At 45.1% G+C, this 23,135-nt stretch overlaps 2 protein-coding genes across 2 annotated transcripts; both read left to right on the top strand.

Moving 5' to 3' along the window:
• The first annotated feature begins 7,778 nt into the window (after window positions 1-7,778).
• On the top strand, window positions 7,779-11,298 carry LOC311231263 (uncharacterized protein). The gene is made up of 2 exons (XM_084338262.1): window positions 7,779-7,984; window positions 8,878-11,298. The coding sequence occupies exons 1-2, from the start codon at window positions 7,804-7,806 to the stop codon at window positions 9,852-9,854; spliced, it is 1,158 nt and encodes a 385-aa protein (XP_084194388.1). The 5' UTR covers window positions 7,779-7,803; the 3' UTR covers window positions 9,855-11,298.
• A 7,452-nt stretch (window positions 11,299-18,750) lies between these two features.
• Window positions 18,751-22,801, top strand: LOC311231271 (uncharacterized protein). The gene is made up of 2 exons (XM_084338269.1): window positions 18,751-18,978; window positions 21,581-22,801. Exons 1-2 carry the CDS (start codon window positions 18,768-18,770, stop codon window positions 22,435-22,437), a joined length of 1,068 nt encoding a protein of 355 aa, XP_084194395.1. The 5' UTR covers window positions 18,751-18,767; the 3' UTR covers window positions 22,438-22,801.
• The last annotated feature ends 334 nt before the right edge of the window (window positions 22,802-23,135 follow it).

Genomic DNA, 23,135 nt, shown 5'->3' with positions numbered 1-23,135 from the left:
GTACTGTTTGTGATACAAAAGTGTCCAGAAAAGGAGTGTATATACATTTGGCGTAGAAACTGTACATTGGAGGAGGTTGGTGGGGTGGGGTTGGGTGGGGTTGGGTGAGGGCTGTACATTGGAGGTGGGGGGGGGGGGGGGGGGGGGGTTGGGTAGGGGACACACACACATTTTACACTGTACATTGGAATATTGACAAAGCCTTACTTGGTCATTTACTGTACAACTAGGTTAGGACATTTGTAGGGGCCAGTTTCGAATTGCAGTCTCACGTAGGTGTTTTTGAGAGTGTTTTTGAAGGTGGGTAGTGATTCACATTCCTTTACAGCTTTAGGCAGGGCGTTCCACATTGATGTGGCATAATTGCGAAACGTGTTTAGTCCCTTGTTTGAGCCGAATCTGGGTTTTACATGATTTGTGGAGCTCCCTCTGGTGTTGTGATCGTGGTATTCACTGACCTTTGGGAAGTATTTTGACATGTACATGGGTACCTTGGTCGCGTAGTGTATCTTGTAGACCAGGCCCATTGCAAGTTGCTGTACTCTGTCGTCTACTCTAAGCCATCCTAGGTTGTCAAAGTGGGCAGGGGTGAGGTGGGTTCTAGGAGTCAGGTCAAGTAGTAGTCTGACTAGCTTGTTTTGAGATGTTTGTAATTTGTTTTTTAGTGCCTTTGAGGTGCTTTGGTACCATGAGGTGCAAGCATAGTCGTAGTACCCTTGAATGAGTGCTCCTGCTAGAGTCTTCAGGGTATTCTTGTTTACCAGAGAGGAGATCCGGTACAAGAATCGCGTTCGTTGGTTGACTTTTTTTTATTACATTGGATGCCATTTTGTCACAGGAAAGATTAGCCTCTAGGATGGAACCCAGGTAGGTAATTTCATCTTTCCTTGTGATAATATTGTCACCCACTGTAACCGAGAAGCCGTCGGTCTTGCTGAGTTTGTTATTTGAACCGAAGAGAATGGACTCTGTTTTGCCCATGTGTAATGATAGTTTGTTGTCGGCGAGCCATATGCAGATTTTGCCCAGTTCCGAGCTGAGGGCTTTTTCAACCTGTAACTTGTTCTTGTCAGAGACCAGCAGGGCTGAGTCGTCCGCAAACAGGAACAAGTTGCAGTCACAAGCTGACGACATGTCATTTGCATAAATTAGGAATAGTAGCGGTCCTAGTATGCTTCCTTGTGGAACACCACAGCTCACTGTGAGGGGGGGGGATAGGGGTACCGTTTTACTTCCACCATCTGTTCCCTCCCCTCCAGGTAGGATTGTATCCAGCTCACTGATAAACTATCAAAACCAATTGCTTTTAGCTTGTCAATCAGAATGGTGTGATTGACAGTGTCGAAGGCCTTTTGTAGGTCCAGCATGACCAATGCCGCAGTATTTGCCCGCGTCCACCTCTTGTTTGATGTGGTCGTTCAAGTAGAGAAGGCATGTGTCAGTGGAGTGGGATGTTCTGAAGCCAGATTGGAATTCGTAGATTAGATTTTTTTCCGCGAGGTACTTTTCGATCTGTTCGTATACTATTTTTTCCATGACTTTCGAGATGGATGTAAGGATAGAAACAGGGCGGTAGTTACCCGGGTCTAATTTGCTGCCCTTTTTGTGCAGGGGTGTTACTCTCGCAATTTTGAAGTCCTTGGGGACGTGTCCCTGTTTTATGGAGAGGTTTATTATGTGTGTGATGACTGGGGTGATGGCTGCTGCTGAGTCTCTGAGGAATTTGGAGGGGATGTGTGTGTGTGTGTGTTGTTGTTTTTATGAAGATGCCGTGAGGTTTTTTGTGTCTCTACTGACTGTTTTTAGTTGACATGTTTTAATAAAGAACATCAAAAGTCTCTCTCTCTCTCTCTCTCTCTCTCTCTCTCTCTCTCTCTCTCTCTCTCTCTCTCTCTCTCTCTTCTCTCTCTCTCTCTGTCTCTGTCTCTCTCTCTCTCTCTCTCTCTCTGTCTCTCTCTCTGTCTCTGTCTCTCTCCCTCTCTCTCTCTCTCTGTCTCTCTCCCCTCTCTCTCTCTCTGTCTCTCTCTCTCTCTTTCTCTCTCTCTGTCTCTCTCCCTCTCTCTCTCTCTCTCTCTCTCTCTCTCTCTCTTGAAGACAGATGTAGAAGTTGAGCTGGTTCATCAGGCGTCTTATCAATAAGATAAGATATTCCTTTATTGATCCTCTTGGGGAAATTCAGGCATCATAATAATAATAATAATAATAATAATAATAATAATAATAATAATAATAATAATAATAATAATAATAATAAATCAAATTTGTATAGCGCCTTTCAGGAAACCCAAAGTCGCTTCACAGTCAAGAGGGCTGTAGGGAAAGTGGGCAATAGGGGGGAAAAAGGGGGGGGGGATGAGGGCAGGTTTGATTGATTGATTGATTGATTGATTGATTGATTGATTGATTGATTGAAAATGTTATTGCAGATTGCAGAACATATATGACATATATGACATACAGATAGACAGTACTGCTACATCTATACATTTATGACATATCAGATTTGCAAATACAGTACCTGCGCTAGCAAGTGTTAATAATAATAATAATAATAATAATAATAATAATAATAATAATAATAATAATAATAATAATAATAATAATAATAATAATAATAATAATAATAATAATAATAATAATAATAATAATAATAATAATAATAATAATAATAAATCACAGTCAAGAGGGCTAGAGAAAGGGACAGGGGGGAAAGGGGGGGGGATGAGGGCAGGTAAGGGATAATGAACCCTAATCTAAACTAACTGATGGGGAACAGCCTTGGTGAAGAGGTGTGTTTTGAGAGCAGTTTTGAAGGTGTCCAGGGTTGGGGGGCGTTGCGGATTTCAGGGGGGAGAGAGTTCCAGAGGGGGGGGGACGCCACGCTGAAGGCTCTGCCACAGGCTCTGGCCTGGAGGGACTTGTAGGTGAGGAGCAGGAGCTTGAAGGAGATGCGGAACTTGACTGGGAGCCAGTGGAGGTGGGTGAGGGTGGGGGTGATGTGCTGCCAGCTGGGGCTATTGTGAGTGAGAACCCTGGCAGCTGAGCAGCATGGGGGAGGGGGGAGGGGAGGTACAGGTAGTATGAATGAATGAATGAAAACTTTATTTAACAGATTGCAGAATGGGTACAATACAGTACGGCTCAATACACACAATTGTTAAGGGGATGCAGACCAGAGAAAGACTTTCGTCTTGTTTACATCAGGGTCCCCCATTTTCAATTCATCATGACATTTATGACATACACGACATACAAATATACAGTACTGTTTAAGAGACAGAGATCCTAAAAGAAAATATATACATTCAGGGCGGCTAGGTGGTGCAGTGGGCAAGGCGCTCACCACCAATGCAGGAGACGCTGGGTTCGAGCCCAGCTCTCCGCGTTGCTATCAGCTTGGCTGGTCGTTCATACTAATACAATTGGCAGTATTAGGGGGTGGGAAACTGGTGGGTGGGGTTCAAAAGATACAAAAAGGGGGCGCGGCCTAAGGATCAAGGGTTAATCCCCTGAGAGGTCATTGCTAGGTCATGGCAGCACTGAGTTGATTGACAGCTCCCTCTGAGTCACACCGGTTCCTGACAGGCAGCGAGCGAGCGAACTGGAGACGAAATCGCGCGCGACACTGTCCTGATATGACGCGGCACGTGTCCGAGTGTGTCTGTGTGTGTATTTACCTGGAAGCACAGGGGAAAAGCAGCCTGCGATTCTCGACCAATAAAAAGTGTTTAGGGGCGGGACTCGGCCGCGTAATCGCTCAACTAGAGACACAGCGAGCGAATATTTGAGGGGTGAACGACATCGCCACTCAGTTCGCTGTCGCTCGCGGCAGGTCAGGATAGTCTGATTGAAACGAATACATTTTAATCATTTTCGCAATCACGCTCGCTCGCGTTGCTGCCTGTCAGGAAGGGGTGTTATGCACACCTGCTACCCTTAATTGATTCAAATCCTAACTGACACAGACTCTATCCCCAATGTATTTCAATGAGGCTGAGGCTTCCTTCACTCTCACGATGATTACAGCAAAACTATAAGAGATGAAGCTTAGTTATCTTAATATGAGCACTTGAAGGGTTATGTGAAGGGTTATGTGCGATATTGTGTAATTCCGTCGACAATTGTGGCCTGTGCGGCGATCGGAAAACAAGGGAAGGAACAGTAAAATCACAGATTTCAGCTAGAGTGGAAAGCCTATACGTAGAGCATGACTTTCAAAGAAATTGTCATAAGTTGAGATACAAATGTCCAATTCCATTTATTTATTACAAAAGGTGAAGGTAAAACAAAAAAATGCAGCTTCTACACTCTAGTCTAGTTAATTACATTCCGCCATTCATTCCATATGGACCAAAATGTCCTGTTTAAAGTCGATTTGTAGCCAAACGGTGCGGTGAAACTTTCCAAAAAGTAATAGCCCACACTAATAAAAAGGCAGTGTAAACAATATAACAATATAATTAACTCTGGACATGCACATATGGGCAACAAGGTGCAAGCTGAGGGTATGTATGCCCTCTCAGTTATATTTCAACATATGAACGGCCAAGATCATGGCAAGTAGAAGGGCCTACCCACCTCTCATTTTAACTGTTTGATACTGAAGTTGGTAGCCTATAGTGCTTTATTCTTGTCTAATAAGATGTGTTATAAATGTTTGGCTTAATGTATCCATCTATCCAATTATTTATTTCACGTCATTACTTATTTATTACTACTTATAACTAAAGGCATTCAGTGTAGACCTGACAGAGTAGTAGACGACAGAGTACAGCAACTTGCAATGGGCCTGGTCTTCAAGATACACTACACCACTAAGGTACCCATGTACATGTCAAAATACTTCCCAAAGGTCAGTGAATACCACGACCACTACACCAGAGGGAGCTCCAAAAAACATGTTAAACCCAGATTCGGCTCAAACAAGGGACTAAAAACATTTAGCAATTATGCCACATCAATGTGGAACGCCCTACCCAAAGCTGTAAAGGAATGTGAATGCCTACCCACTTTCAAAACCACTCTCAAAGAGCACCTACGAGAGACTGCAATTCGAAACTGGCCACCGTAAATGCCCAAACCCCCCACCCCACCCCCTCCTAATAGAGTGGGGTGGCCAACCAGTCAGAGACTAAGAGCCACAAAAAAATTACTGTGGTACCACAAAGAGCCACACCATATACCAGCGTTTCTCAACCTTTTTTTTCAGTCACGGCACCCTTCATGTGTTTATAGGTCTCACCCTCTGGCCTCTGAAGTTGCTAATGTCTTTTTTATTTGGGCCTCACAGGGTTAAAAGTACCCTGTGAGACCCACGGTTGCAAAATTACAAAATCACTTTTAGCCATTTAAAAAAATAATGTTTATTTAAAAAATGTTAAAGGGGAACTATTTTACTATTTCTTTCACTATTTGGGCACTTTTACACAATTCCTGTGAGTCTATGGAACACCTAGGTTTTTTTTCAAAAAAAATGCATTGTTTTGTATTTCTAATCAAGTACTAAAAACCGCATTTTTCTACCTCAAGATCTTAAGCCATTTTGAGGCTGGGCTCCAACCACTGTGTGGCCTGGTGCCAACTGCCACATCAACTGCCACATTATTATGCAGCTGAGAAATCTCTGACATCACAGATATGCACATTTTCAGATGACTCAGTTCAGTGAGGGTGAATATTGTGAGAGGAGAATTGGAAGAATTCGCCAATATGAGAATTAGAGACATATATCCTATTAATATAAGTCCACATAGCTAAGAAACAATGATAAACACTGAAAAAAGCCATTTATAAGATAGTTCCCCTTTAAGCACATGTATAGTCAATTGGTCCTGTTGTTCAGCCTCACAATGCTATTTGATAGTAAATGTGTTTATATGTCCCACCCTCTGGCCTCTGAAGTTGCTAATTTCTTTTTAATTTGGGCCTCACAGGGTTAACCTCTTAAGCCCGAGATATACAGTAAAAGTGTATATTTTCAGCATTATGTTTGTTTACCAATTATTTTAACTGTTATTAGTGAAATATAAGATTATAGAAATCTCAGGGCATTGAGTCGGAAACCGGCGCATATTGACAGGAGGAAGTGGCACAGCCAAAAGTGAGTGTAGTCTTTTGAAGGAAGAGACTCAGGGCTTTCAAATTTCGAAAAACTACCCTACCCAGCTCACACCAGCCCCTGTCAATCATCTGACTTCTGGATTTACTTTTTAATTTCTCTTATTTTTTGGGATTATCTCCCACAAACCTGAACGTTATTGCCATAAAACAGAACGCAGTTAGTTTCTCTACCTTTCTGTGAACGTCTTGCAAAAAACGGTGTTGCAATATGATGAAGAATGGTGGAGAAATTTACATTATAAAAAAGATGGCAGAATTCAGTACTGTATCTACAAAACCTTCTGTTTAATCATCTTCCCTTTATTCATTTGCTTAGATTTTTCAGGTCTGGTCAATTTTAGCATGGTGTTATTTACAGTCAAAGATAATTTTTTTTTTTAAATAGAATTGATATTCTCCTTTGGTTCATTACAATTTACTCAAGCCTAGTAACAGACACACTATTTCTGACACTGATCCATATATGTCCCTAGATTCAGATACCAAGAACATGCAAATGGACCATTAAAAAAAAAATTGTAAATGTTTATTCTACGTACGAGTGACATAAAAAAAATAAAAAGTAAAAAAAAAAAAAAGTAAATTTTTTTTTTTTTTTTTAATTTTTTAATTTTTTTTTATGGATGGAAGAGCCGCACATTGACGGGCAAAGAGCCGCATGCGGCTCGCGAGCCGCGGGTTGGCCACCCCTGTAATAGACAGTCTCCTCCCCACCGCATGTATTATTCTCTCCCCACCGTATGTATATTTCCCTCCCACCCACCCACCCCCTCCTAATGTACAGTCCCCTCCCCATCATATGTATATACTCTGTCAGGATCTAGGGGTAACAGTACTGTATATTTGAATACCGTTTATGTCACAAATGTATCAGTACTAAATACCTGTATGTCCCTATGTCATAAATGTCATGTATGTTGTGTATGTCATAAATGTCGATATGAATTGAAAATGGGGGACCCTGATGGAAACAAGACAAAAGTCTTTCTCTGGTCTGCATCCCCTTAACAATTGTGTGTATTGAGCCGTACTGTATTGTACCCATTCTGCAATCTGTTAAATAAAGTTTTCATTCATTCATTCATTCATTCACACCTCAAAATGTGAAGGTGGACTTTCTCAGCGATGAGCAGCTTGAAGCATGAACACAAAATATCAGTGTCAACCCTTCAAACCCTGGTCACGGTCGAGAGACCAAGGAATGTTGTTTGCAACAGCTCGGTCATCCAATCCAAAAGGTCTTGCTTTGGTTTAATTTGAATTTACAAATGTGTGGTGGAGCTAAGCCAAGACTAGACAACCAAGACACAAAAGCTCACATTTGTGGTAAGAGGGCAGTTGTCCCGTTGGTGTCTGGGCCGTTACCTTTGAACGAGCATCGTTTAGCCCCAGACTTCTTATACTTATCTATTTTTATCTAGCACAATCTCTGGAGCAAAACAGAAAGAAGCATTTTATATAAAAGTATTCTGTACTTCTGTATGACAACTAATAAAGAAACTTGAAACTTCAACAATCAATCATCATTACGGTAACGCTTCACCAGCGCGCAGCCCCAGAATCTCTGCCCGTCATTACGGTAACAGCGGGCATTCCCTGTCACGTGACCGGCGCGTCGCGAGCATCTTTTTTTGGTCCATTTTGGATGTTTAGCGAGAGAGAGCTCCACGGCGACCCTCCAAAATGACCAAATTGCAGTTTTTAAACGTGTTTTTAACCGAGCGCCTGATGCTCGCCGCGCAGGAGATATACAAGTCTGTCGAGGACACCATTCTGGAATACCAGGAGGAGATAGCGCTGCGGGAGCGGGAGAACGACCATCTGAGGCGCAGACTGCGGGACGCGGGCATCGAGATATGGCCAGGTTAGCTCCTAGCTAGCATCATGCTACATGTAGCCAGCTCTACCGTTAGCATCATGATACATCTCAGCTAGTTGGGTGTAGCAGGCAGGCTAACGGTAGAGCTAGCTGAGATGCTAACGTTAGAGCTAGCTGGATGTAGCATGCAGGCTAACGTTAGAGCTAGCTGGATGTAGCAGGAAGGCTAACGTTAGAGCTAGTTACATGTAGCAGGCAGGCTAACGGTAGAGCTAGCTGAGATGTAGCAGGCAGGCTAACGGTAGAGCTCTACCGTTAGCCTGCATGCTACATCTAGCTAGCTCTACCGTTAGCCTGCCTGCTACATCCAGCTAGCTCTACCGTTAGCCTGCATGCTACATCTAGCTAGCTCTACCGTTAGCCTGCCTGCTACATCCAGCTAGCTCTACCGTTAGCCTGCATGCTACATCTAGCTAGCTCTACCGTTAGCCTGCATGCTACATCTCAGCTAGCTTGCTAACGTTGGATAACGACGCTGAAGTCGCACCCACTTCATCACCGGCTTCAGTTTTAGCCGCTAGCCGCTCCCTGATCGTCCGGCTCGCCTCACAGTGTGTGTGTGGGTGTGGGGGGGCACAGCCCTGGTCAACAGTAACGAGCTGGCCAGCTGGCCGCGGTGAGGACGGGCTAACGGCAGCGAGCTTCGGTAGCAACCTTTGTTCGTTAGCCTGTTAGCTCCGTCGCGCCAGCTCGCTGTAGGGGATCGGGTACCAGTTCACTGATGTAGCCACTTTTGTTTTTGTATCGTTGGTTGATGCAGTGATTGGATGTTAAGCCGCGCGTTGTATCTTCATCGTACGCGCCCAGTGTTGCTGTGTTTTGTTTGTTTATTGTGTGTAAACGTTGACCTCCCACCTTCCCTCCCGCTGTGCCCCCAGACCGCCCGTCCATGGCGCTGCTGGACGAGGAGGACGGCGACCATCCCCGGCGCGAGTGGAGCCCCAGCATGGGGCACGAGGAGCGCCTCCCTCTCCAGGTCAAAGACAAGCGGGACCTCCGGTCCAACCAGGCCGACGAGCAGCTCCGGGGGGCGGGCGCCGCCGCCGCCGCCACCGCGCACGGCTCGTGCACCACACCGGAGTCCATGTTTACCCCTCCCCGGGTGGCCAACGAGTACCCCCAGGAAGCCCCCCACACGTCCAGCCTCCCGCAGAGCCAAGGCGTGGAGAACAGAGAGAGGGACCCGGGCCCCAGGGCGTCCCGGCACGTGAAGGCGGAGAGCGGGGGCGGTCACAGGGGGTCGGGGTCCTCCAACAGCGCTCCCCCGCAGCCCCTCGCGCCCGTCAACCCCAACTGCTCCAACGAAAACAACATTGACATCATCGGGGTGGAGAACGGGGGACAGATGGCGGGTTCGAAGGGCGGCGCCGGGGGCAGCAGCAGAGGACAGGGCTCCCACACGCGCAACCAGCAGCAGCAGCAGCAGCAGCAGCAGGCGGCCGGCGGGGCGGCGGCGGAGTGCACCCAGAAGTCCCCCCTGCAGCAGGGACACATGTCGTCGTTCTGCTGCAAGGTGTGCGGCGAGGCCTTCAGTCACGCCGGCCACCTCCACGTGCACGTGCAGGTGCACACGCGGGAGAAGCCGTACCGCTGCGGCGTGTGCGGCAAGTGCTGCAGCTCCTCCGGCCGCCTCCAGGAGCACCAGCGCAGCCACACGGGCGAGAAGCCCTTCCGCTGCCAGATCTGCGGCAAGGGCTTCACCCAGATGGCGCACCTGAAGGTGCACATGCGCATCCACACCGGGGAGAAGCCCTACAGCTGCCCCGTGTGCGGCAAGTGCTTCAGCCGCTCCGACAAAATCAAACGCCACCTGCAGACCCACAGCCGCGAGGGCACCTACTTCTCGGGGCAGTGAGTGAGTGAGTGAGCGAGCGAGGGGTTCTGGTGAACGGCCCGGTTTGGGAATCGTATTGACATGGGACACTTTTTAAAGAGAGAGAGAGAGAGAGAAAAAAAAAGCTAAACTTGCTGCCATTAAGACGAGGCTTTTGTTCCTACTTTCAAAGAACTAGGAATGGTGCGACTCTTGGAGAATGTTTTTAATATCTAGCCTAACTCTTCTCCGTGTCATAGTCCCTTTGCAATAGAAGTCGTATTGCATAGTCAGCATAGTGTATGTCATTTACTTACTTTTTTTTTACTTGTCACTGAAATATGAAATCTCTAAGACACAGAATTTGACGAGTTATTAGCTAGCCTTTCTGAATTATTTAGCCTTTCTTTAGTCCTATAATTAGCATGATTATGAAGTCTTCCGCGCACACGCCTTGGAACTGAGACGTATTCAGGATTTTGCAACAATGTGCAGCGCATTCCAAAAAACGACGGGTCTCTGCACTCGTCTGAAAATGTCATCGGTCACTTCAAATCAAGAGATTTCTGTTTTTTATTTTTATTTTATAAGAGTTGTGGACGAGAGTCCCTTCTGACTCACGAGCGTAATGGACTGACTTGAAGCTCTGCATTTCACTTGACACTTGACTGAAACCTCGCATACAAGGACGTGACTTGTAAACAATAAGTCTGTATCCTAGACATGATCCATATTATTCTTGGCCACTGGAAGAAGAGCCTGGTGTAGCCTATGGAAGATAAATCATTTTACCCAACCCCCAAATCATATGACCAAGATAACGGCGTTTAAGCAAGCTAATTAAACTTTTGTTTTTTGTTTCTTACCAAAAAGGGAATTACAATTTTTACTGGTAAAATGCTCAGAGGTTTGACGTGACACTTGACTTGCAAGAAGTGATTTAAAACGGGCCCCCTTTTTGTCTTTAAAATCACACGTTTGCATTTGGAATTCAAAATTCAGTTTGCTATTCTCTCAATGTTATGTTTTGAAACAATAGTAATGGCCGAGTATGATCTATATACGGTCATCCTGACTTTATTCTTGTTACTAAATATGGAGAGGGGAAAAACAATTGGGTACTTGTGACTCGGGAGAATTGGGGTTGGTAATAGGATTGTTTATTTTAATGTTTAATGTACAGTTCACCATCCGGCCGCCTGTTACATTGTTGCAGAGCTGAATTCTGACGATCTCATACCGGTCAATTTTTACACACGTCGTCGTCGTCACCCCATCAGTCACGGAGAGATCTATTTGTGAGACCGACTGCTCTACTATTTTGTAAGATACTGTTATATAAGTATGTAAAATAATACCACTAGTCCCCGTCGATCATGAATTCAGGAGTTGTGTCCTCTGTAGGACCGTCCTGCACCACGACACCTGTGTCCACGATGATGCAGGGATCGAACTCTTAACACGGAGCCGTACAGTATTACCTGGACCTGACACGTCTGGGGCGGGGGGGGGGGGGTCATGAACCTGTACACAGATCCTCCAGGGGGGTCATGAACCTGTACACAGATCCTCCAGGGGGGGTCATGAACCTGTACACAGATCCTCCAGGGGGGGTCATGAACCTGTACACAGATCCTCCAGGGGGGGTCATGAACCTGTACACAGATCCTCCAGGGGGGGTCATGAACCTGTACACAGATCCTCCAGGGGGGGTCATGAACCTGTACACAGATCCTCCAGGGGGGTCATGAACCTGTACACAGATCCTCCAGGGGGGGTCATGAACCTGTACACAGATTTATATTCAACAATGTTTCTACACCGGGGGAAGTGACCGACACTGACATCCAATCCACGCGTCAGACGAGAGCTGGAAACAAAGTGTAACACCATGTTGTCATCCGTAGGGGTCGCTGTTTGACAACATCACAGATTTGACCTTTTAAAGACTAAATTGAGGTGTTTTATTTTTTGTTGGCCGTGGAGTGATCAGGTACTTGCTCAGTGCCCCCCCTGCCCACCTCAGGCTGACCCTCCTGAGGGCACCGCCCCCCCCCCCCCCCCCACCTGACCCTCCTGAGGGCACCCCCCCCCCCCCCCAGCTGTCTCTACCCCCCCCCCCCAGCTGTCTCTACCCCCCCCCCCAGCTGTCTCTACCCCCCCCCCCAGCTGTCTCTACCCCCCCCCAGCTGTCTCTACCCCCCCCCCCCAGCTGTCTCTACCCCCCCCCAGCTGTCTCTACCCCCCCCCCCAGCTGTCTCTACCCCCCCCCCCCCCCCCCATATGCGGTGAACTCAGCATGAGGCGTCTGTAAAGCCCTCGCAGCCAACCAGCATCCCTCCTTACAGTCACACACACACACACACAACACACACACACACACACACACACACACACACACACACTATACTGTACAGTGTTGTATCATTGTGTATTAAATGTTATTTTTTATAAAGTAGTAATTGAGTATCCGATTGTGAAACATGTGTTTGTTTGTTATGTAGACATGTTAACAACCCTTTCACTGCCACACGACAGAAGGTTAACCCTTTACTATCACACAACCGACGGCGATGCGGAGCTAATGATGGAGCATCGCCGTCGCTTGTGTGATAGTAAAGGGCTAACCTTCTGTAATGTCACAGTGAAAGGGTTAACCGGCTGTCGTGTGGCAGTGAAAGGGTTAAATGCACTGGGGGGGGGGGGGGGGTGTTCGCATACATCCTTGGAAGAGTTTGTTTATACTTAACCCGTTGCAAAGCAGAATAGCTTTACTCCATGTCTATATACACGTTACCAATGTAAACTAACTTTATTGCCATATAATACAGCGAGTAGAATAAAAATAAATTAATTTAGTGTTAAGTTATTGTATCAAGAGCTCAGTCGATCAACGAGAATGGCAACATGTCTGTTACTTATTATTACTGCTGGTGGCAGGGCTCCCCATTTGTTTACGTTTGTATCACTGAGTGGGCCTTTAGGTGAGGCTCCCACTTTGTCTTTCCTTTTGGCGGAACACCCTGATGTTGAGGGCCGACGTTTATTTTATTTTCATATTTAATAATAATAATAATAATAGATTCAATTTGTACCGCACTTTATATTCGCGAGAATCTCAGAGTGCTACAAATTTTAAGTTTTTATTTTTCACAAGCAAGACAATACATACATGAATTTTGACTTTAGAACTTTAGAATAGACTTCAAGGTCCTTTTATTGGTCTACAAAGCCCTAAATGGTAAAGCCCCTGCTTACCTAGCAGACCTCCTCACCCCCTATACCAACGCCAGGGCCCTCAGATGGGCTGATAAGGGTCTCCTAACCACCCGTAGGTCTAACTTCAAGTCTAGGGGGGGGACGTGCTTTTGCGGTCGCAGCTCCTGACCTCTGGAACAGCATCCCCATGTCCATCTAATCTGCCCCCTCCATCGAGTCTTTTAAATCAAAACTCAAAACCCACTTATATCGCCCGGCCTTCCCTGACTCACTTTGACTCTTGCCGTACTTGTTGACGTGTTCTGTTTTTCCTTTGTCTATCCGTTGATTTTATTTAATTTTTCAGTTTATTTTATACTTTTCTTTGTACTTAGCTTAGCTATGTGAAGCACTTTGGTTGACAAGCGTCATGTTTAAACGTGCTATATTAATAAATTTGATTGATTGATTGATGACAAGACAAACTAAGACAATATATAAGTGCTATATAACAACAAGGGGGTGAGGGGGGGGGGGGGGGGTTGCAGAGTGTTACAAAGGTTCAGTACACAAACATATTCCAGATAGTGATCTAATAAAGTTCAGGGGACCTTGAAGGCCATCGGGCCGATCACTCTCTTGAAGAGATAGAGCAGCCTGTTCCATCGATAACAAGTCCATGAAGTCCTTGCGCCAGTTCTCCATACTGAAGCAGTTCGGTTTGCGTTCTTTCCAGTTCATTAAAATAATCCGTTTGCATGCTAGAAAAGCCAGTGCTACAATATTATTTACAATCTTTGCTTGAGCAGTGTCCATTTTTACACCCAATATACACGTTATAGGGCAAGGATTAATGTCAATTTGGAGAGTAACTGACAGGTCCTCAGCAATGTCCAACCAAAATGTCCTAACAAGCGGGCAGTGCCACAGCAAGTGCATGGGCGTACCCTCTACTCCACACCCATGCCAGCACAATTTGGGTAGGGTGTGATTCATTTTATTCAGTGTACAGGGTGTTATATAGGCCCTGTGTAGTATCTTTAATTGTATAATTTTATATCTAACACATTTAGATATTTTAGTACTATTCCTAAGTGCTGCTTCCCATTGTGTTTCAGATATGGGTATACCCATGTCTCGCTCCCTCCCATTGGACTTTAGTTTGGGTATTGGTATCAGGGGTGGTTGAACATGATAGTTTATACATTGCAGAGACAATGCCTTTCCTGCCTGTAATTCCCAACGTTTTAAAAGCCAAGCTCCTCTACTGTTCCTGACAGGGTTAGGGTTAGGGTTAGGGTTAGTGACAGGGTTAGGGTTAGGGTTAGTGACAGGGTTAGGGTTAGTGACAGCGGCACAATGCAGCGCAGGGCACGGCTACATGGCCTCACAAATAATAATAATAGATTGAATTTGTAATGCACTTTTTGTTCGCTGGGATCCCAAAGTGCTACACTACAGGGTTAAAGCATAGTTAAAAAATTAAAATAGTTATTAGTAAAACAAATAAAATAAAATACAGAATAAAAATAGAACATAGTTAATTAAAAACATAGTATAAACAGAAAATTAAAAAAAACAACAGCATCTTTGCCGCCCCAAAGCAGGTGGCAGTCACTTTTAATATTTGATTTGATTTGATTTGATTTGAAATCTTTATTACGAACATGCAATGAATACAAACAAACGATAACAAAAGCAAAACACAACTCAATCTACATGTTCGAAAAGGAGTAGGAAGAAGTATACACTTATTTAATCCTACCCCTTTTCCACTACTCAAATGAGTGTACTATTTTAAAACATAAAAAAAAAAAAAAAAAAATATATATGCAAAACAAAAACGATATATGTAAAACATGAAAGAAATAAAAAAAAAATGTAAACACCCGTGAATATCAAGTCCCTTCCTCATCCCTGTACCTCGTGAACATCATTTCCTTATACATCAGTTTGAATTGTCTCATGTTTGGACATTGCTTTAGCACCACATTTAGACTGGTCCACAGTTTCACTCCACATATCGAGATGCAGTGTCTTCTCATGGTAGTGCGTACATTTAGCACTTTTAAATTGAGTTCTCCCCTCAGATTATTGATTGATTGATTGATTGAAAAGTTTATTAACAGATTGCAGAATGGGTACAGTACAGTACAGCTCAATATCAATACATACAATTGTTAAGGGGATGCAGACCAGAGAAAGACTTTCGTCTTGTTTACATCAGGGTCCCCCATTTTCAATTCATCATAACATATATGACATACATGACATACAGATAGACAGTACTGCTACATCTAGACATTTATGACATCAGATTTGCAAATACAGTACTGTTTGTGATACAAAAAGTGTCCAGAAAAAGAGTGTATATACATTTGATGTAGAAACTGTACATTGGAGGAGGTTGGGTGGGTGGGGTGGGGTTGGTGGGTGGGGGCTGTACATTGGAGGTGGGGGGGGGGGAGACACACTATACACTGTACATTGGAATACTGACAAAGCCATACTTGGTCATTTACTGTACAACTGGGTTAGGACATTTGTATGGGGCCAGTTTCGAATTGCAGTCTCCCGTAGGTGTTCTTTGAGAGTGTTAGTGATTCACATTCCTTTACAGCTTTGGGTAGGGCGTTCCACATTGATGTGGCATAATTGCGAAACGTGTTTAGTCCCTTGTTTGAGCCGAATCTGGGTTTAACATGATTTGTGGAGCTCCCTCTGGTGTTGTGATCGTGGTATTCACTGACCTTTGGGAAGTATTTTGACATGTACATGGGTACCTTGGTCGTGTAGTGTATCTTGTAGACCAGGCCCATTGCAAGTTGAATGAATGAATGAATGAAAACTTTATTTAACAGATTGCAGAATGGGTACAATACAGTACGGCTCAATACATACAATTGTTAAGGGGATGCAGACCTGAGAAAGACGTTTGTCTTGTTTCCATCAGGGTCCCCCATTTTCAATTCATATAGACATCTATGACATACATGACATACAGATAGTCAGTACTGCTACATCTATACATTTATGACATACCAGATTTGCAAATACAGTACTGTTTGTGATACAGAAGGAGTCAAGAAAAGGGAGTATATACATTTGACGTAGAAACTGTACATTGGAGGAGGTTGGGTGGGGGGGGTTGGGTACATTGGGATATTGACAACCATACTGGGTAATTTACATTGGAGGTGGTTGGGGGGGGGGGGGCGGGGGGCACACTGTATAAACAAGTAACACTGTACATTGAGGGGGGGGGGGGAGGAGACACTGTACAAACAAACACAATTGTACATTGAACTATTGACAAAACCATACTAGGTAAATGACTGTACATTGGAGGGGGTTGGGTTAGGATATTTACAGGGGCCAGTGTTGAATTGCAGTCTCCCGTAGGTGTCCCTTGAGAGAGGTTTTGAAAGTGGGTAGTGATCCACATTCCTTTACAGCTTTGGGTAGGGCGTTCCACATTGATGTGGCATAATTGCGAAACGTGTTTAGTCCCTTATTTGAGCCGAATCTGGGTTTAACATGATTTGTGGAGCTCCCTCTGGTGTTGTGATCGTGGTATTCACTGACCTTTGGGAAGTATTTTGACATGTACATGGGTACCTTGGTCGTGTAGTGTATCTTGTAGACCAGGCCCATTGCAAGTTGTTGTACTCTGTCGTCTACTCTAAGCCATCCTAGGTTGTCAAAGTGGGCAGGGGTGAGGTGGGTTCTAGGAGTAAGGTCAAGCAGTAGTCTGACCAGTTTGTTTTGAGATGTTTGTAATTTTGTTTTTAGCGCCTTTGAGGTGCTTTGGTACCATGAGGTGCAAGCATAGTCGTAGTACCCCTGAATGAGTGCTCCTGCCAGAGTCTTCAGGGTGTTCTTGTTTACCAGAGAGGAGATCCGGTACAAGAATCGAGTTCGTTGGTTGACTTTTTTTATTACATTGGATGCCATTTTGTCACAGGAGAGATTAGCCTCTAGGATGGAACCCAGGTAGGTAATTTCATCTTTCCTTGTGACAATATTGTCACCCACTGTAACTGAGAAGCCGTCGGTCTTGCTGAGTTTGTTATTTGAACCGAAGAGAATGGACTCTGTTTTGCCCATGTGTAATGATAGTTTGTTATCAGCGAGCCATATGCAGATTCTGCCTAGTTCCGAGCTGAGGGTTTTTTCAACCTGTAACTTGTTCTTGTCAGAGACCAGCAGGGCTGAGTCGTCCGCAAACAGGAACAAGTTGCAGTCACAAGCTGACGACATGTCATTTGCATAAATTAGGAACAGTAGCGGTCCTAGTATGCTTCCTTGTGGAACACCACAGCTCACTGTGAGGGGGGGGGATAGGGTACCGTTTACCTCCACCATCTGTTCCCTCCCCTCAAGGTAGGATTGCATCCAGCTCACTGATAGACTATCAAAACCAATTGCTTTTAGCTTGTCAATCAGAATGGAGTGATTGACCGTGTCAAAGGCCTTTTGTAGGTCCAGCATGACCATGCCGCAGTATTTGCCTGCGTCCACCTCTTGTTTGATGTGGTCATTCAAATAGAGAAGGCATGTGTCAGTGGAGTGGGATGTTCTGAAGCCAGATTGGAATTCGTAGATTAGATTTTTTTCCGCTAGGTACTTTTCGACCTGTTCGTAGACTATTTTTTCCATGACTTTCGAGATGGAGGTGAGAATAGAAACAGGGCGGTAGTTGCCTGGGTCTAATTTGCTGCCCTTTTTGTGCAGAGGGGTCACCCTCGCAATTTTGAAGTCCTTGGGGATGTGTCCCTGTTTTATGGAGAGGTTTATTATGTGTGTGATGATTGGTGTGATGGCGGCTGCTGAGTCTCTGAGGAATTTGGAGGGGATGTTGTCATGGCCAGTGGCCTTGTTAGGTTGGAGGGCGCTCAGTTTATTGAGTACCTCATCTGTTGTTACCATTTCCAGCTTGAAGTCGTCCTTGCGGACCCCTAGGTTTTTGTAGTAAGCTACTATGTGTTCTACCCCATAAAGCCCTGAGTGGGAGGGTAGTTTGTTTACCAGTGTTGTGGCTATGTTTGTGAAGAAAATGTTTAAGTAATTGGCTACATCCAGCTTGTCTGTGATGAGCGTGTTGTCCGTTTTTATGTTTATGTTTGAGAATCTGGTTTTAAGTTTTTTACTGCATCCTAGTTGATTATTGAGTAATTTCCAAAGTTCACGTGGTTTGTTTTTGTTTTCCTCAGTTTTGTCATTGATGAAATTATTTTTTGCAGTTTTGATCATGGAGTTTACGTCGTTTCTTAGTCTGTTTCTTTCTAGTTTGAGTTCAGTCACGTGGGCTTGGAGTTCACTGCTCGTGCTTTTAGTAAGCTTTGACTGACTTTTACGAAACTCAGAGCATTTTTTGTCTCTGGTTTTCATAGCGGCCAGTATTTCGGAGTGCATCCACGGCTCAGCGCGAGTTGCTGTACTCTGTCGTCTACTCTAAGCCATCCTAGGTTATAACCCCCCTCCCTATCAAAATATAACGATAGTATGGCTGTCAAAATTAATGCTTTAACTCTGGAGATTCAATTCGTTCAATGAACCTAAACGCACAGCAGGGCTGATGATGCGTGTGTTTACCATCACGACGCGACGCAGCCAGGGGAGTTACGGTTACGGTAAGCGTGTGACGTCATCCAACGGCGTCGGTCGGTCGGTGGCGTCAGCTTCTTCCTTGCTTCCTGCCTCGGTGTCGTCATCAGCCTGGGACCGGAGGGACGGACGGGGCAGTAGTTGTTGTTGATGGCGGAGCGCCGCCTCGAGATGACCAAGCTGCAGGGGCTCAACGTGTTCCTGACGGAGCGGCTGATGCTGGCGGCGCAGGACATCTACCGGGCCGTGGAGAGCACCGTGGAGAGCACCGTGCTGCAGTACCGGGGCGAGCTGCGGCGGGAGCGGCGCGAGAACCGGAGGCTGCGGAGGACGCTCACCGAGGCGGGCATCCAGTGGCCAGGTCGGTGTCATCATCATTCATATTGTTATTATTGTTATTATTAACATGTCCTGTCATGACGTGCCTTATTGTTAGCTGCCTTCTTATCAAGAGGGTTATTAACCCAAACACACGCCGAGACTCTTCTTGTATCACAAACAGGACTGTATTTGCAGATCTGGTATTTGATTGAATTGATTGATTGAAAAGTTTATTAACAGATTGCAGAATGGGTCCAATGCAGTACAGCTCAATACACACAATTGTTAATGGGATGCAGACCAGAGAAAGACTTTCGTCTTGTTTACATCAGGGTCCCCCATTTTCAATTCATCATAACATATATGACATACAGATAGACAGTACTGCTACATCTATACATTTATGACATATCAGATTTGCAAATACAGTACTGTTTGTGATACAAAAGTGTCCAGAAAAAGAGTGTATATACATTTGGCGTAGAAACTGTACATTGGAGGAGGTTGGGTGGGTGGGTTGGGTGAGGGCTGTACATTGTAGGTGGGGGGGGGGGGGGGAAATGTCATAAATGTATAGATGTAACTGTACTGTATTATATCTGTATGTCATGTGTGTCATATATGTTACAATGAATTGAAAATGGGGGACCCTGATGTAAACAAGACGAAAGTCTTTCTCAGGTCTGCATCCTCTTAACAATTGTATGTATTGAGCTGTACTGGACTGTACCCATTCTGCAATCTGTTAATAAAGTTTTCAATCAATTCAATCAACACCGTTAATTACTCTCTTAACTGCAATTCGAAACTGGCCCCTGTAAATGTCCTAACACAACCCCCTCCAATGTACAGTCAATGACCATGTATGGTTTTGTCAATATTCCAATGTACAGTTTTGCTTGTACAGTTGTACAGTGTACAATAATATAACAAATAAAAAATAAAATAAAAGTACAGTTTTTTTTTTATATATCCAAATATCCAAATGAGAAAAAATAATAGGCAGTCACATTACTGCTCAAGCTCCTCTCTCTTATGTGTCCATAAGTGCTTGTTTATAGCTACCTTTAAATGTATTGATATTTTTGCTTAATTTTATATTCGCATCCAGACCATTCCAGAGTGATACCCCACAAACTGCAATGCACATACTCGTAGGTTGCTTTAAAGCCAATGTCCCTCTAAAATTATAAACACTCTAGCCGTGAATTTTTATTTAATGTTGCTTGGTAATTTGTTTTTTATTACCAGAAACATAATTTGTGCAGATTTGAATTTGATTAAGTCCATGAATTTTAATGTTTGACTCCTTACAAACAGACTATTTGTGTGATAGTATAGTAAATATCTACCATGATGTACTATCCGTATGGCTCTTTTTTGCAGTGTGCATATCTTTTGTAAGTTGCTTTTATAAGTATTTCCCCAGATTTCAACACAATATGATAGATATGGTACAATGAGTGTGCAATATAATGTATATAGAGTTTTCTGATTCAGGATATATCTAGTCTTGCCCAGTATACCAATACTTCTCGCTAACTTTGAACACAAATATTTTATATGGGGTTTCCAGCAGAGTTTGTGGTCTATTAAGACCCCTAGAAACTTGTTTGTATATACTCTCTCAATTTTTACATGATCAATTTTCAGTTGAGGATCAGTGATTATTTTACAATTTCCAAATATCATGAAGTTTTTTTTTTTCAAATTGAGTGATAACTTATTTGTGTTGAGCCAACCTTTTAATTTGTCCATTTCTATGTTTGCCACTTCTAAAAGCTGCTGAAGGTCATCCCTCGAACATAAAATGTTTGTGTCATCCGCAAAGACAACAAGTTTCAGTATATAATAATATAATAATAAGTATGTCAGATACTTTACATATATCATTTATGTATAAAATGAACAATTTGGGTCCCAATACTGACCCCTGTGCTGACCCATCAGAACAAATGGCTGCCTGTTACTAATATAGCTTTTCAGCCAGTCTAGAGCAACCCCTCTGACACCAAACATGTCCATCTTTTTCACTAAAATCTCATGATCTATTGTATCAAAAGCTTTTTTTAGGTCAATGAATATTCCTAATACATATTTCTTTCTCTCTATACCGTCTGTTATTTCCTCTACAAGCTCCATTAATGCCATGGAGGTAGATCTAGCTGTTCTAAAACCACACTGGCTGTCCATTAGGAGATTATGTTTTTCAATGAAAGTGTCTAATCTTGTAACGTATAGTTTTTCGAGTATCTTTGAGAACTGTGATAGCAGGGATACCGGTCTATAATTGGTAAACAAATGCTTGTCTCCAGCTTTAAACAATGGTATAACCTTTGCAATTTTCATTTTTTGAGGGAATGCTCCCATTTTGAACGACAAATTGAATATATTTGAATATATACTGACTGCATTCCTCTCTAAGCCGTGCTGCCAACCTGCCGTGTGTTATTATTACAAGTGTTTGTGTTATGAATCAGCGTCTGCAGTTGAGATGTGACCCATTAAGCCCAGACGGTCTACGTGTCGATCAGAACAAGTCTCCATCTCTATAGACGACTTACAGCAGCTTCACCGACGATACTGAATATCTGTGTCTGCGTCTGCAATCATCCCAATCCCTCTGTACTCTTCTCCGACAGAACGAGAGCCGTTTGGCTCTTTGGAGTTTGACGAGGAGGACTTTCTGCCCGTTGGCAAGGAGCCGGAGTCGGAGCCCAGTCCGCTCCCAGAGAAGCAGGAGTACAACCCCCGGAGTGGGCAGAGCGAGTGTGGAAGCCTCGACTCCAAGTCCACACCCGTCGTCTCCCACGGAAACAGTGACTACACTCCGGACCAAACCTGTGTCGCCGCGCAGCATCGCGAACACCAGAGTCGCCTCCAGGACCGCCGAGAGGACGACTTCGTGTCCATCTCCCCGTCCAACCAGATCAAAGTAGAGACGGGCGCGCCGGCTCCCGAGGGCCTCTCCCTGGACGCAGAGGGCCTCTCCCTGGACGCAGAGTGCCCCCCCTCGGCTCAGAGCCAAGGCAGCGTGGTGAGTATGATGGAGAGCGACAGACTGTTGTCGCGGTTCGACGCGGTGCAACAATTCCCACAGCATCTGTTTCAGATCCACGACGGCGGCGGCGCGGCGGCCCTGAGCTGCACGGCGGGGGGGGGGTACACGGCCAAGCCCTGCGGCCGGCGCCTGGCACACCTGAACACACACCACCTCCTCCACCACCACCACCACGCGGGCGAGCGAGGCTTCCTCTGCGGCCTCTGCGGCAAGGCCTTCAGCTCCTCGGGGCGGTTGAAAGGTCACCAGAGGATCCACACGGGCGAGAAACCGTACCAGTGTCACGTGTGCATGAAGCGCTTCAACCAGACTGCACACCTGAAGGTTCACCTGCGGGTGCACACGGGCGAGAAGCCCTTCAGCTGCCCCGTGTGCGGCAAGAGCTTCACCCAGTCCAACAAGGTCAAGAGGCACCTCATCACGCACACCCGGGACTGAGGTCCGACATCCAGAACACGTTGTGGAATAGCCCCCCCTGCTGGTCACCGGAACACGTTATGGAATAGCCCCCCCTGCAGGGGCTCGGTCACCAGAACACGTTATGGAATAGCCCCCCCTGCAGGGGCTTGGTCATCAGAACACGTTATGGAATAGCCCCCCCTGCAGGGGCTCGGTCACCAGAACACGTTATGGAATAGCCCCCCCTGCTGGTCACCAGAACATGTTATGGAATAGCCCCCCCTGCAGGGGCTTGGTCACCTGAACACGTTATGGAATAGCCCCCCCTGCTGGTCACCAGAACACGTTATGGAATAGCCCCCCCTGCTGGTCACCAGAACACGTTATGGAATAGCCCCCCCTGCTGGTCACCTGAACACGTTATGGAATAGCCCCCCCTGCAGGGGCTTGGTCACCAGAACACGTTATGGAATAGCCCCCCCTGCAGGGGCTTGGTCACCAGAACACGTTATGGAATAGCCCCCCCCCCCGTTTCTACACGGAAATGTGACAAAATAAACCGAAACCTTTCGGAAAAAAAAATTGCTGCAGAGGTTCAAGTTTCAAGTTCGTTTATTATATCATGTCACAACAAAATACAGAATACTTTATGGTGAAATGCTTGTTTCTGTACGAGCCCCTGAGTGAGAGGTCTTTTCTGCTTCTCCAGATGAGTCTTCAGGTTTTATTATCTATAA

The sequence above is a fragment of the Notolepis coatsorum genome (assembly GCF_963971535.1).
Source record: "Notolepis coatsorum genome assembly, contig: SUPER_6_unloc_1, whole genome shotgun sequence".
In the NCBI taxonomy this organism is placed as follows: Eukaryota; Metazoa; Chordata; class Actinopteri; order Aulopiformes; family Paralepididae; genus Notolepis; species Notolepis coatsorum.
This window is presented reverse-complemented; position numbering and strand designations above follow the sequence as displayed.

Coding starts and splice junctions, on each gene's coding strand:
- LOC311231271 (XM_084338269.1), top strand. CDS start 18,768: ATGGCGGAGCGCCGCCTCGAGATGACCAAGCTGCAGGGGCTCAACGTG. Junction 18,979..21,580: donor GGCGGGCATCCAGTGGCCAG/GTCGGTGTCATC, acceptor CTTCTCCGACAG/AACGAGAGCCGTTTGGCTCT.
- LOC311231263 (XM_084338262.1), top strand. CDS start 7,804: ATGACCAAATTGCAGTTTTTAAACGTGTTTTTAACCGAGCGCCTGATG. Junction 7,985..8,877: donor GGGCATCGAGATATGGCCAG/GTTAGCTCCTAG, acceptor CTGTGCCCCCAG/ACCGCCCGTCCATGGCGCTG.